This window comes from Cyphomyrmex costatus, unplaced genomic scaffold (genome assembly GCF_001594065.2).
Source record: "Cyphomyrmex costatus isolate MS0001 unplaced genomic scaffold, Ccosl1.0 scaffold660, whole genome shotgun sequence".
In the NCBI taxonomy this organism is placed as follows: Eukaryota; Metazoa; Arthropoda; class Insecta; order Hymenoptera; family Formicidae; genus Cyphomyrmex; species Cyphomyrmex costatus.
Genome location: NW_017280223.1, coordinates 86,457 through 103,019, shown reverse-complemented (window position 1 = coordinate 103,019; position 16,563 = coordinate 86,457). Strand labels below are relative to the sequence as shown.

The 16,563-nt window shown below is 32.4% G+C and overlaps 1 protein-coding gene and 1 pseudogene across 1 annotated transcript in view; one reads left to right on the top strand and one right to left on the bottom strand.

Annotated features, from left to right (window-relative positions):
- Window positions 1-1,050: 1,050 nt before the first annotated feature.
- On the bottom strand, window positions 1,051-1,762 carry LOC108780010 (uncharacterized; annotated as a pseudogene).
- Window positions 1,763-1,806: 44 nt separating this feature from the next.
- Window positions 1,807-16,563, top strand: part of LOC108780008 (tight junction protein ZO-1-like) — a 73,108-nt gene continuing 58,351 nt past the window's right edge. The window contains exons 1-4 of the mRNA XM_018547580.1: window positions 1,807-1,875; window positions 4,100-4,269; window positions 5,570-5,772; window positions 6,271-6,699. Of these exons, the coding sequence (XP_018403082.1) occupies window positions 1,807-1,875; window positions 4,100-4,269; window positions 5,570-5,772; window positions 6,271-6,699 (871 nt within the window). The remainder of the gene's footprint in view (window positions 1,876-4,099; window positions 4,270-5,569; window positions 5,773-6,270; window positions 6,700-16,563) is intronic.

Here is a 16,563-nt window from a genome sequence, read left to right as displayed (position 1 = left end):
ATTGGGTTTTTCATTTTGTGATGAGGTAATCGTTTTAATTTTGATAGGTTCAATTTTTGTAGTTTTCATTTACTTTTCGTGGTACATAACATAGAAAATAACATAATGTATGTGCACTTTGAACTGGCACATTTAGTAATATATCAGTTACTTTTCGTGGTCATATATTATATTAGATAATATCCTTTACAGTATTAAAGTTTAAATTATTATGTTACATTATTAGATAATCATTTTATAAAGTTATTTTGAAAGTATTCAAATTAATGGGGAAAATCTGAAAATAACGGTTTAACGTATTTGCTATATTTAGTATTTTTCTCGCTTGTATTCTGTTCCTTGTTTCGAGTAACACCGTTACCACACCACCGCTCCCCATTGATACTACACCGAGCGTTGCAATCTTAAGCGACGTGAAAGTGGGGAGAGCTAGCTACGATTAATGCGATCTTAGAACTTTAATCCGGGCTCTAATCATAACTTTTTAAACAGCGACCGCCACTTAAAACCTGCGGGAGGTTACTTAGGGTCATGACCTTGACAACATATGACAAGGTCGTCGGGGGTGGCTTCCCTTTTCTAGATATTTACCAAAAAATAAAATGTAGAGGTTATCCATTATGTAAGAAAATGTTGATGGCATCTACGAGGGCAAGTCAATAAGTTTTTAGAAAAACAAAGTAAAACACATTTTTTTGATCGACTAATTTTTATTTCTTAACATAGTCTCCTTTCAACTCGATACTTGATCCAATGATTCTACAACTTTTTCGAGCTGTACAAATAATATGATTTGTCCAACCTTTCAAAATAAGCCTCTATTTCGGCGATGAGCTGCTCTCTGGTGGTGAATCTCTTTCCTCCGAACCATTTCTTCAGGTTTGGAAACAGGAAATAGTCGCAGGAGGCTAAATCTAGCCATCGGTGCCGGGCACGTGTGAACCCGTGCATTATCTTGATGGAAGAACAACTTTTTCTTCGCCAAATGAAAATGTTTTTTCTTTAAAATGTTAAAGCGGTCCAATAGGGCTGCGTAGTAATCGCCATTGATCATTTTCTTCGACGGAAGGTAATCGATATTATACCGCGTGCATCCCAAAAAACTGTGGCCATCACCTTTCCGGCCAACTTCACCGTCTTCGCTTTCTTAGGAGCTAGTTCACCCGGTAAAGCCCATTGTTTTGACTGTTCCTTCGCCTCGGGTGTGAAGTAATGGATCCATGTTTCGTTCATAGTAATGAATCGACGCAGAAATTCATCTAGATTACGTTGAAACATCTCCAAATATTGTTTTAAAATCGTTACACGTGCTTATGGTACACAGTGAGCAAACGCGGCACCCATCTTGCCGATATAGCTTCTTCATACCTAATTGTTCGTGCAAAATTGAAATCGCTGTGCCATGTGATATGCCTGTGGCCTCAACAAACTCGCGCACTTTCATTCGTCGATCAGTTAAAACAATATCGTGGATTTTATCGATGATTTCTGGCGTAGCAGCCTCAATTGGACGTCCCGAATGAGATGCATCACATGTGGATGTACGACCAAGTTTAAATTCATTCACCTAATTGTATGCAGTCGCAAACGCTGGTGCAGTTCTGGCCAAGCCTACCTCGTTGACGAGGACCTGGGCTAATAATATATAGAAGAAGATAGATGGTGCAGATGTGCTATGAACATCCAACTCAGCTTTGATTTTTTTCGGTGTTAATCCTATATGTAGATGTTTGATCACTGAACGAAACTCGTTTTTTTCCATTTTGCAAAAAATACAAAAGTTGTTCGCTTTACTCGTCTACAGAAATGAAACCTCTAAATGAATTTCGCTCAAAATTTGACAGTAATCAGCTAAAAGATGTTAGTTGTCAAAAAGTAATGTGACATGACATTACGAGTGCCCTCTGACAGATTTTCTAAAAACTTATTGACTTGCCCTCGTATTAAATTGTTTTGTTGGAATGTTGGATGACACAAACGGAATATCCTATCGACAACACCTCTTTTATGACACACAGGATGGTGTGAATGAAAATTGAGGAATCTACCAGAAAAAGTGGCTTTGCGATAACCATATCAAACTACTCTCTTTAACAATATTATATTGTATTTATTTAATGATAATATGTCAAAATTGACTATAGTGATTGTATCACTAAATGTATCTGTAAAGATGTTTATATGATGTGAGCAAAAAACGTGATCAAAATATAGTGATGTAATATACAAAATATCCCGTTTTAACTTAGAAAACAAAATATCTAAAAAACAATGCATTAAAAAATGTTTCAAATAAAAGTTATAGAACATGAAGAGGAGTTACTCTAAATTTTGCATCTAATAAGGCTCAAGTTGTATTGCAAAATATAATCTTGAACGCTATTTTACGCCTGTTTGAGGCTTACGGAAAATTACCATAAACAAAATTTTCTTTTTTTTCGAATATGAATGTTTAATAAAACATATAAGCGTATCTGTTTAAAAGATTCAACTGCAACTTTATTGGACTCAAAGTGACCTCTAGGCTCAAAATTTGAGTAATTCATTTGATGTAGCTCTCTTCAAATCCTACAAGTTTTACGTAAAACATTCTTGTGTAAATATAATACATTGTTTTCGAGATATTTTGTTATCTGAATATTATACAATGGGACACCTGTATATAATAGCGATTTTTTTAAGTAATGCATATATCTTGCTAGTTTTATATTCATACATGAATACAAATATTATTAAATTAAAAAGAGTGTATAAGAATTAATTAGGGAAATATTCAATTAGTTTCGAATAAATTAAAGTATCAGTTAAAATTATACAATAATACTAATTGAAACTACTTCATTTTTGTGATATGGAAGAATAATCGCTTCTAACACATGTTTTATCTTGTGGAAAAGGGTTATCATAATGTTTCATAATACACTGCCGGAAATTGAAATCCCAACACCATGAAGAAGTTGTGCTAGATAAATGAAAGTTACACAGAATGTTTGTTTACATCAGTTATTATATTGATATCTATTACTCACTCGCGCGCACACACACACACACACACACACAAGGTTACAATTCGCAGGATACGAGTATAGCATTACGACGAATGCGGAATAAAATTTTCCATTAGACACGTGTGGAGCTATTCATAAGCGTTATCATTATGAAAGGCTATGATAACGTGTGATAAAATTATACAGAATGCTTCGAAGACGACAACGAACTGTAATATCGACAATTAACCCATTTTGAACGAAGCCGTATAATAGGCCTTCGGGAGGAATTATCATTTCATGATATTGCGGCAAGAATGGATCTACCGTGTACAATTGTTGGCAGCAATGGTCCCAGGAAAGCACTGCTACCAGGAGACCGGGGTCCGGAGTCTCCCGATCAACTAAATTCATCTAACATAACTCCTTCTTGATATTGGGATTTCAATTTCCGGCAGTGTGTTTTTAAAAATTGTTTATATTTTAAATTTATAAGGATTGAAAAAAATAACTTAAACTTCTTAACATTTTATAAAACTTTTTTTAAAAAGAAAGAAATATTAAATCATAATGTGGTAGAAGCTATTTCAATATAATTTTTTATACCACAAAAATATAATAAAATTTTAGAAACCTTAAACTATTTTAAATTTTAAATATGTAAGGAATTTTAAATCAGAGTTCTTAACATATTTTTGAAAAGTATTTTAATTTGTATAAATAATCTGAGAAATTTTCTAAACAGTTATAAAATTTATATACACTCAGAGAAATCGTTTCGTACGCGTACAATCAAAATTTTGTTAATATGTGGTTAACAAAAATTTTCTTGCTTTTTTCTTTAATAATTGTGATATTCTAATCAAAATTTAGTTGGGATAATACTTTTAAATAAAATAATAAGAAAATTTTTGTTAATCACGTATCAATAAAATTTTTCTCTGAGTAAAGTTTTAAAAAAATTATATAAAAAATTCTGAGAATGTTTTACTAGAGACGCTAATGAAATATGTTAAAAAATAAATTTTTTGAAAAGTTTAATTATATTCTAAAACCATTGAATGGTATTCTTTCAGTAATAACAAATTATCTTATCTTCTTTTTTATTTAAGATTGGTGACAGAGGATGGGAGATCCACCATATTAAAGTGACTAGAGTTCCCGGTTATGGTTTTGGAATAGCTGTGTCAGGAGGTTGTGATAATCCTCATTTTACTAATGGCGATCCAGCGATTGCAATCTCCGATGTGCTTAAAAATGGCCCAGCTGAAGGAAAATTACAGTAAGTTTACCACAACAAATGACAATAAATTCTTTTTTAATGCATTTTGCATAGTTTAATGTACATAGAAGAATTGTTTCTTTTTTCACCACAAAAATTTCTTACAATCATTTATTTATAATATCTTTTAATATTATTGTACAATATTATTGAGTACAAATTAGTTCGGTTTGTTTCCCAAAATTGGATCGCCTTCAAAGACGAGTCATTTTTTCGAAATGGAATTCAAAGATTGCCTGAGAGATAGGAAAAAGTAGTAACCAGCGATGGACAATACTTTAATTAATATGTTCATTCATTTTATTTTAAAATAAATGCATTTTTGAACACAAAAAACGGACCGAACTAATTTGTACACCTAATAATATATCAATATATTATTTATGAGCCATTATTATTCTTTAGTCTTTTAAAGTTTGTCTAGTAAAAGCGTGGCAGGCCTATCTCAAAGAAAAATGGCTTATTAGCCTTAAATTTATATTTATTGTATTTAGTAGGATTATGGCCAAAATGCAATTATATTAATAAGGAGTCCAGTCACCAGCTACGTCTATAATAGACTGGCACCTCCGCGGTATACTTTCCACTAAAGAAATTGCATATTCACGTGGCAAAGACCTTCAGATTCGTTGAATTTCGTTTTTAAACACTTTGAAGTTGATGTCGGTCTTCCACGAAGCTTCCTTTTGATGAGTGACCACACATTTTTAATAGGATTCGCATCAGATGATTGTGAAGGTCAGTGGAGTGTCTCGATGTCATTTCTCTCTTTCCAGGACGTGCAGAGCCGGCTTCGGTGTTTGTGGTCATTACTCTCCTGCAGTAACCAATCTTTAAAATCAGTAAAGAGAAAAAGCCTGCTTCGAAACGAGACGCGTAGGCAGCACTCATTTTGAAAATCGTTTATTCTAATTTTTCAACAATTCAAGCAACAACGGGTATTTTGCTTATAATGCATGCAGTACAAAGGTGACACCTATCGGCGAAAATAAAAATTCAGAATATATATCTTTACTCGACTGTGGGTAAGCTTTGCTACGCTCTTACTAGACAGACTGTAATATTCTCTTATTTGTTAATACTTTTCTATTATCGTAAGCAATGAAAGCTTAATTTATGTAAAAATTTTTTAGTTTTAATTGTTTATGAAATGGAAAAATTGCAATTCGGTAAGAATTTAATCTTAACTTTATTTTTTAAAGAAAAATTTAGCATTTTTTGGTATTTACCAGTTTTAATTTAAGATTATTTTCATAGTTAGTAAGATTGTTATTTGAAAATGTGTATATATCATTAATAGAGTGAATGATCGTATTATCTCCGCCAATGGAAAATCATTGGAAGGCGCTGATTATGCAAAAGCCGTGCAGGTTCTGCGGGATTCCGGTTCTACCGTTTTACTAACTGTTAAACGAAGAGCTTTCTCGAATTCACCCAGTTGTTTTGGCAGCGGAGTACCTCAGAGTTACCGGCTTACACTCACGCGAAACAACAAAAAGGATGGTACATAATTAAGCTACATGTAACACTTGCGCAATGACTTGAAGATCCCGAGCAAAACATACGTTTGGCTTTTAGTATCTCTGTCTCTCTCAATTTCATAATCCAATTATAACGATATTAATCTTATTTAATTTAATTTAATCTAATTTAATATCAATAATAAAGAGAAACAGAGTTATGAGCCAATAAATTCGTTAAAATCTTCAGAAGAATATCACATAATTTTTGGGTTTCGTCCCGGCTTCCACTACTGGACTTATCAGTAAGGCATTGTAGTGAAAGCCTACTTTAGACGCCTGGGAAAGTTTCTTTATTATTAGTTTTAAACTTATTGATCCATTATTACTAACATATTTTAATTTAATGTTTTTAATTAATATTTATTTAGTAGATTTCTTACTGAATCGTCAAGTCATTTTTATTCAACTTTTTATTATAATTGTTATCTTCGCAATGTGTGCAAGATAAGACGCAGTAATTTACTGTCTTGATTTCTAGACTTCGGCATAGTGCTGGGATGTCGATTGTACGTGAAGGAGGTTACACGAGAGAATATCGGAGTAAAAACCGGGGACGTATTAACCCGAATAGGTAGCATCGCCGCCGACAATATGAGTTTGAAGGAAGCTAGAAAGCTGATGGACCAGTGTAAAGATAGACTCTCGATCGTAATTACTCGAGATAGCTCATGTTGTCATGTGCAGCAACAAGGTAAAGGGGATAGCGGAGAATACCTGTCAGGCGCAAGTTACAGTAGTCAGAACTTATACGTTCCGCCACCTACGAGACAGCCCTTAGAGGATAAGAGTAACCTTGTGCCGAGGGGCCGTTCGCGGGGTCCGCTGATGGATGTGTCCCTGAGTCAACTAGATTTACCAGCTACGCCCACTGTGGATCCACCTAGACCACCTCCACCGAGACCGGAAGGCATGTGTCGCAAATATAAGCAATTATTTCGATCATTTCGTATATTCAAATAGGGTTTTAACACGTTGACTGCCACATTATTAGACAAAAAGTCTAAGTAAAAGATTAACGCTGATAAAAATCTCAAAAAGTTCTCAAGTTAATTTCCATATTAAACTTAATAAAAATCTAGTGTACTATTTTTATACTTTATTGTATTTTTGAATATTTTAATATAATAATTTATATGATTTCTTTTTAATGTCTTAAATATATTTAGTATAATAAAATCATTCTGATAAATAAAATTATCACTTTTAAATGATGAGTCTTGCGAACATTACCTGCTATCCAATATGCGTGACGTAGCAGTTAACGTATTAAATAAAACTTTAAGAACTACACATCTACATTATTATTTTTTTATTAATTTCAAATCTAGTATATTAAAATAATATAATAGTTTTATTTTTTTACTCAAAATTTCATTTGATATTATCTTTCTTTAATCTTTTAATGCTGTTTTAATGAAATTCTAGCCTAATGAAATACAATTACGAAACTAATTATCTTGATAATGTTCTTTTATATCGATAATTTCTTCAGATTAGTCTTTAAACTAGTGTGATAACGTTAGTTTTATAATTAGTTGTCCAAAAAAGTATTGCTATAACACGTGTGTAAAATCACAATTTTTAATATCTAGATAATAGTTTGAAGAAATCATTGATACGCACTGTTTAGACAATTAGTTTAATAACTATACATAATATCAAGGTAGCTATACATAATATGAACAAATATAAACGAGAATTTCGCTTTGGAGTCTAGAAAAAATAAAGTAAAATGATGCAACGTTAAAGATGTTTTGATGGGGATGTTAGAAGATGATTTCTACCTTGAGAGCGTCCTCGTGTCGATACGACAATTTGCAACAATAAGATGAGCGAGAAAGAGGTTTATCCGTCCGTTGCGCAATGAATCATAAATAAATTTCATGCGGTTCGTGACCTTCTGAAGACCGACTGATTACATACTATTGCCAACTCTGATAAAGTTAAAGCTACTTTTTGAACCAAAGACGATAACCGATCAGAAACGTGATTTTACTCCACGACAACGTTTGGCCATACACACAGCAAATCAAATGCATCAAAAATTGGAGCAAATTTCCTGGGTTGCGCTTGAATCCTCCCCCCCCCCTCCTAGTTCAGGGTATCGATCATGAAACTTTTTCCCTAAGATGAAAAGTGAAAAGTGAAAAATTTCTCCATTAACTTCAATGGTAAAAATTTTCAATTTTCACTTTCCATCCTAGGAAAGAAGTTTCATGATCGATACCCAGACTTAAGTTCATATGTTTTACATCTTTGGATCCCTGAAAGTGGCGTTGGGAGGGAAATGCTTTGAGGACGACACAGGAGTAGAGGCCTTCGTGCGCAATTGGTTTGGATGGACAACACGTCCATCTTCCTCTTATAATGACGGCATAAAGAAACTTCCAGTCAAATAGGGAAAATGCGTTTCCAAAGTAGAAGATTACGTAGAAAAATGAAACAAATATTTTGTATTTTAAAAAGAAGTTTTCGTTTATATAATATATTAAATTAGAATCAAATTTAACCATGCACCACAAGTATATGAGAGAAGTGTAACACAAGCCAGAGACCTAACATAAGAAGAAGACGAAGAATTAAATAATATTAGTATTGGAATAGGATATGAATACGTTCATTAATACATCTATATTATAAATGACCCTTATATATGTATATTAAAAATGACCACAGAACATATACCAAAGAGAAGCACAAGCTCCGTGATGAGTGATGGAAACGGAGAACGATCGAAGCGCCTTAAGTGGTCTAGCAGAGAATTAATATACTTTATATATATATGTATATTCATATATACACATTCCCAGCTAGAGAGAAAGAGAGAGAGAGCAAGCTGACGTTATTTGCCATCATTTTGACATCAAAATGACGACAAATAATGTCAGTTTGCTACCTGGGTTCTAATTTATGAAAAAAAAATACATATTTCATATTTTTTACAAGTTAGAAAAATTCAATGGAAGTTCTAATATAGATTGAGTAATTATAGGCATATTTTGGCGCATTAAAATCTGAAATTTGGGGAAACAAAATAAACATGTTGGAGATGAATAGGTGGATGAAAGTTATAACTGATATTCATATAACGATACTTTATTACTATAACGATTGAGACACAAGTACTGTACTGAACGAGCTCACACAGTGTTCTGATTAAACTTAAACCTATGGAATAATCGATGATTACTCCCTAATGAGTCGACATCTGGCGAGAGTGCGCTGGTCGGTAAAAACGGATGATCTGTGATCGATTAATGTTCGATCGGTTTGTTCGCTATTACATAGCTAATACATAGCTGTTCTTACAAAACACAACAGAGTATATACAATAAATAACAAAACAAGCAATGAAGTAAAAATTATATAATTTATTTTTGTATACTTTTTTTTATTAACGAATACATGAGTTTTATTAAATATTCGAGAACTGCAAAAATGCACACTTTTCCACGTTACCCTGGAGGTAGAGTGCAATAACGCGTTTTTTTATAGTGGTATCCCCAATAGGCCTATTTCACTTTAGTGTCTCTTTCACCAACCAATTTCTAATTGTACTTTATATTAAAAACACACCGAAAAAATTGTATTCTTAACTTAAGAATATCCCACTTACGTATAGTATGTTTTCCTCTAAAATAAGCGCTGAGATGATCCTCTTAATTTAAGAGGATAATCATCTAAAAATTAGTATATTCTTAAAATGAGAATATAGGGTGTCCCATTTTAAACGATAACCTCAAATATCTCCTGAACGATACAAACACGTGCAAACACGTGCCTACGTGAAAATTTCGTCCGCGTGGACGCCACCGTGAATATCCAGACTGAGCGTGAAAACAAATGCATGTGAACATCATCGAAAACCGCGTGAAACGCGCGTGATAGCAACGATCCCATTCGCAAATAAAAAATATATTCCTAATTTAAGAGGAAATATTCTTATATCTGTTAAGAGGAAATATTAAGTACATCTTTCAAGAATACAATTTTTTCGGTGCAGATAAACTTAATAATTTTTTTATTTTTGATGAATATGATTATATAATCTTGAAAACGTCAAAGAAAACCGCGTATAATTAAACTGCGTATGAACTACATTAAAATATTATTGAAATAGATTTCAAAAGGAGATTTAAATTATGTAAACATAATTATACAATATTGTTAAAAAGAATTCAAGATGCAATACAATATAATATTGAACGGTATGTATATACAAATTATGGATTCGACGTGATGAAATTTCTATTTATAATCTTCACAATCATGTAAATATCGATTAGCTTAACCGAGGTTGGTGAAAGAGACTCTTACGACCAATTTCACAGTTAACTCTTAATTGACGTTTAACTTATTCCTTATCTCTTTCCAATTCAAGAATTGGAGAGATGAGGAATAAGTGAACCTTGATTAAAAGTTAACCATGAGTTGTTGAACTGGGCCTTAATTATTCTTATAATATAGTTTTTGCGATCATAACAATAAATAGTGCAATTACATTGAATTAAACATACATATAAATAAAATAAAATAACAAACGCATAAAAGGAAATATTCAAAGAAAACTGAAAACAATCGAAATAAACGGAAAATTAAATTAAGATTAAACACAAACGGTTATTTCGTTGTACATCCAAATAAAATATAAATTTTGATCGTGTTAATTCGCACTTATAAATTACTAGCAATATATTTTAAAGCCAAGTAAAGAAAAAAACCATAGGTCTTCGTTTACGAATGCTACATAAATAAAACAAAAATCGAGTGAGTTATAATAAGAAATAAAAACTAAACATAAGTAATCTTAAAAAATCAATAACATGTCTTCAAGGCTATAGGAGTCCACCGCTGGTTGTTAGGTTGCGTAATAAATTATAAATCTTTTGATATCAACTCTCGTACGTTTCGACTTTATTTTTAAGTCATCCTCAGCACAATAATCGTTTAATCATTATTACCATCCTGGCACTCATCAAAGCAAAAATCGACGATCCACTTCAGTTTCATAGCTGAGTGATCTATATCTTTAATGCTAAAATTGTTATCAAATGATCAATTAAGTTAAATAAGTGAACCGGTAAATTCTTACCTCAACGAGAACCAACATGACGTTTAAAACTATATTCCTTAAATTATACCAACAATTGTTCCAAATTCACAAACGTGTTTAACATATTTTTTTAAAATTATTGTCAAATTAGACGTTAAAACATTATATCCATTACAAAGAGTCAAATCAACTAACTTGTCAATATGTAATACATTCAAACGTTATCAATATAAACAACAATATAAGTCAGTTCGTCATATTATAAAAATTAGGTCATATTATAAAAATAATTATATCTTATTAAGTATGTCTGTGTAAGTATGGCCTAATGCATCTGTGTCTGTTTGCAAGTTTAATCCCTTCTTTTGTCTATTAATGTATATCATTTCTGAAACTAATCTTTTATTATAATATCTCTCTACATCCAATATCTCACAATTGTTCCAATCAAATTCGTGGCTAAATTCCATTCTGTGATCCGTAATTACAGAATGAGAGGAAGATACACTATTTATATGTTTCTTGTGTTCTACAATTCTAGTATCAAGTTTCCTACCAGTCTGTCCTACATATGATGCCTCACATTGATTACAATTGATCTTATAAACTACATTTCTTTTTGCACCTCTAGACATTGGATCTTTTTGTGCTTTAATGAAATAATTAAGTTTGTTCATACTAAAAAAACACACTTTTTGACACATTCCATTTATAATGTTTTTAAACTTTATAAGGCATCATATATAGGACAGACTGGTAGGAAACTTGACACTAGAATTGCAGAACACAAGAAACATATAAAGAGCTTGAGAAGCAACAGTATCCAATTCTTCAAAATTGACCCATTGAGGAAAGCACCTGGTGGCTTCTTCCATCAATGGCTCACTTTCGTTATGTTGATTCATTTCAAAAGCGTTTTTCAAAAAATTCTGAAAATTATTTAAATTTTCACAGTTGTCCTGTTCACAATTTGCATACTTCGATACCGGTGCAACTAGATTGCTTAATATCACGGTTTTTAAAGCAGCTATAAATTGATGGCAGGTGGGGTTTGTACTTGCAATTCCATGTTGACGGATTTGACAAAATAAATTTTCCAACGGATCTTGATTAAGATTTTTCATATTTAAAAATTTGAAACCGAGAGTTTTTAATTGATGCCATAAGTAAATAACAGCTCTGATCGTTATTGCCCAACCTTTTACGAATTGAAATTGATTCGTGACATCTTGTTTAGAAATACAATTTATTAATATAATGAAAGATAATACTAATTGACTCGTATGATTTAAAAATCTCAAAAAGTGTAATGCGTAATCGAGTCTTATAAACAGGATGTTAATGTTTATTATATTGTGTGAATTTATATACTGCGTACACGGAAAGGGCGAAACAGGAAAGGCTACTTTCGTAGACAGCACTGGTTACTGTCTATGAAAAAACGGCCGCTAAAACAGTAACCAGTCCCTTTTACGCAGGACTCTGTCCTGTCTAGAAAGTGATGCGTCGTGTTTACGCAGCAAGCAGTGCTGTCTAAAGCATGAACGTAACAAAAAGTACCTAGTCATGCGTGCGCAGTACTCTCTACTGTCTAAACAGTTACTGTTCCTGCCTTAGACACCATCTTGTCGTGCGCGTGCAGTACTCTATCGTGTATGAACGGGACAGGCCGGGAATGTCGCCGTGTTTGTATACAACGTGTTTGAACCCAAAAGCGAAACAGTTTAAAAGATAATGACAATAAGTGTCGAAACGTCGTTTGTTTTTATCTTGTTTTATCCATGTTATTGTTCTAATATATATTTATACATTTAATTACATTGTCATCGTCGTTCTTATCGGAAATAAACTGTTTCATTTTTGGCTCGTAATCGTAACCCTTCTCATTTTACTTTTAGTTAATTTATTATTTGAGAAATTCTACATTGTTTTTTTTTTAAATAAAATTATATATTTATCAGTATTACATATAAAAAAAATGCAAAAAATTAATATAAATAGTATGGCTCAATAAATTATAATAATATGTGTAGAAGGGCTACGCGAGCTAGAAAACAAATAATAAAATATTTTTAATAATTTTGAAAACATTTTATATAAGACAAGAATTAAAAGTTACATAGAAAACGCAAACAAAAGTTAGACTAAGAATTAAAATATAAACAATAAAATATAACAGACGTTTCGACCTCTCTTAGGTCATTTTCAATGTTTAAAAGTGTAAAATATTTTAAAAATTATGCATTACATATAAATTTTCAAAAAAGAAACTAAAATGCGAGATGGTAGCATTTTTAGCGATGTTTTTCTTCACAAAATAGTGTCGTTGTTGCGAGTATTAAAATAATTGTGTAGGTGTTACCAACTTTAATATAGAGGTGTCAAGTTTTTCAATAAGTCCATGAATAAATCTTCTATTTTTCTTCATTGTCGAGTAGTTCATCATTATAGCAAGTCTCATGGATAGTATGTCAATAAGAAAGTCATTCTCATGAACAGAAATGGTGAAATTGTAATACACAACTACAATTGTACAATATAAAATAATAGAAGTTATACTACACAATACGAATCCAGATACCACATAAATTCACATTCGTTCGACATATATAAATACCTATTTTATATGAAAATGACTTCCATATTAGCAATCAATGTTATTATTATATATATAAGATTTTATTCTGTTAGTGATAGTATAAAAGAAAAAAAGAAGAGGATAACTATTGTTAAGAAGTATATTAATGGCTTCAATTAAGTTTTTTTGATGAAATTGTGGATGAGACAAACGAATTATTTTATCTATCATGTTAGTGATTATGCCTTTTTTTTATGACAGATGGGATGGTTGGAATGATAGTTTAAAAATCTGCCAGAGAATGTGGATTTGTGGAAAATATCAAATATGATTCTCTGATTCTTCACAATAATTCTTGTATCAAGAAAATTTATGGTATTATCTGTGCCAACTTCCATGGTGAACTGTAATCTTTTGTGTATAGAATTAAATATATTCAGTGTATCAACAATGCCGTCCGAAGGGAGTGCCAAAATGATGTCATCCACATATCGATAATAGAACAACGGTTTTTTTATGTAATTTACTAATTGCAGACATTTCAAGGTCTTGCATTACTATATCTGCAATTATAGGAGAAAGAGGTGAACCCATTGGAGTGCCATCGCTTTAAGTTTTCTGTAACCAATTAAACTTTATTTGAATTTACTTTAATATTATAGTGACGATTAAAAATATTTCAACAACATTGATTGCTAAAGGGCTACGCGAGCCAGAAAACAAATAATAAAATATTTTTAATAATTTTGAAAACATTTTATATAAGACAAGAATTAAAAGTTACATAGAAAACGCAAACAAAAGTTAGACTAAGAATTAAAATATAAACAATAAAATATAACAGACGTTTCGACCTCTCTTAGGTCATTTTCAATGTTTAAAAGAGTAAAATATTTTAAAAATTATGCATTACATATAAATTTTCAAAAAAGAAAAAACTAAAATGCGAGATGGTAGCATTTTTAGCGATGTTTTTCTTCACAAAATAGTGTCGTTGTTGCGAGCATTAAAATAATTGTGTAGGTGTTACCAACTTTAATACAGAGGTGTCAAGTTTTTTAATAAGTCCATGAATAAATCTTCTATTTTTCTTAATTGTCGGGTAGTTCTTCATCATAGCAAGGGTGCGGTCGAGTTGCCACTACGAATACTTCGAAGCGTTTCTTGATTGGTTAATTTGTAAAATTCTTTCTTTTGATTGGTTAATCAAACGCTTCGAAGCATTAGGGTAAATATATAGATTAGGGGAGCCACCCCCGATGATCTTGACCTTGACATATGTTGTCAAGGTCATGACCCTGAGTAACCTCCCGCAGGTTTTAGGTGGCGGTCACTGTCCGTTAAAAAGTTATTAACAAAAAAAGTTTCAAAATTAACGTACCATTTCTCGGAAATTATACATATTAACGTATAATTTCTGCCATATATGTATTATAACAAGTACTATTTTACATCTCCTTCTGTTTAAAGTAACTCTCACCTCCCCCAACCCCCTGCGAAGGGGCACACGACTTCTTGTACTGTTGCTATGATAGTACTGTCGGGGCAGACCTCTGACGACGGTGTGGGTGCGGGGGGATGGCCGGAGGCCGAAGGCCGCCCCCTTGCGCCCGCTCGTCCGCCCGCCCGCCCGCCCGCGCGCGCGCGCGGGTGTGTGTGTGTGTGTGTGTGTGTGTGAAATATCAAGTAATAGACTCATAATCGTTATATAACGAATGGAACACACACACACACACACACACACACACACGGGCGGGACCCTCGTCAGAGGTCTGCCCCGACAGTACTATAATAGCAACAGTGCAATCTTAGAAGTCGTGTGCCCCTTCGCAGGGGGTTGGGGGAGGTGAGAGTTACTTCGCGTGGAAAGTTTATCGTTTCTGAACAAGAAAAGGTGTAGAATTTCGTGTCTGACAACAATATATTTGTTATAATTACCTGTTTTATTATTATTGAACAAATTATTCATTGATCGCAATATGCTGAGTGAAAACGAGCCATTATATCAAAAAATACATCAATACGTTCTTGTAAAGAATAATATCGTTTAAACATAAATTCGTAATTTTTCAAACTTTTTTTGATCATAACTTTTTAACGGACAGCGACCGCCACCTAAAACCTGCGGGAGGTTACTCAGGGTCATGACCTTGACAACATATGTCAAGGTCATGATCATCGGGGGTGGCTCCCCTAATCTATATATTTACCCAGAAATGGTGAAATTGTAATGCAGAACTACAATTGTACAATATAAAATAATAGAAGTTATACTACACAATATAAATCCAGATACCACATAAATTCACATTCGTTCGACATATATAAATACCTATTTTATATGAAAATGACTTCCATATTAGCAATCAGGGACCCGGACCGAACCGGAACCGGAACCGAAAACCGTTCCAAAACCCTTTTTTTCGATGAACCGAAACTGAAACCGAAACGAAATTCTACAAAATTTATGATACCGAAACTGTAACCGAACCAATAAAATTATTTTCGGTTTACGGTTTTTTTCGGTTTTCTATTCGGTACTGAAAATTTATAATGCATGTGACGTTGTTACGAGTTTATCCTCACTCAAATTCAAAGTTGACGCGTGGCTTCTTAACGTTGGCTTCTTAAGAATGGATCTGGATACGGAGGAAGTTCGCGAAATCCATAACCTTTATGCAAAAACGTAAATCATTCGTTTACTGTGTTTTTTAATCTTACATAAAATAGTAAATATACTTGTATACATATATATACACGAAAATTTCTGTTTTCTTATATTATAATTTAAATATTCCAGAAAATTACATATAAAAGAAAAATCTGAAAAACGATTATTAACATTCGTTGATTCAAACGAATGCGCAATTTTAAAGAAATCAAAAAGAGACAAATTCTAAATTCAATTAAGAAGCAAATATTTATGAGAAAGAATGCTTTGTTATCGACAAAAAAAGAAAGAAAAAATTGTTTCACATAAGGATGAAAGAGAATGTATAGGTAAAAAACTGATTGAAGATTGAAGTAGAGTCCAGGAAAGAGCTGCCAAATAATCATACAACTATATGGTTGGTTAGCGTGTTTCAGAGTTACCAAGTTATCAGTTGCATTTTCTAAATTGTAAAAATAGATGAATAAGC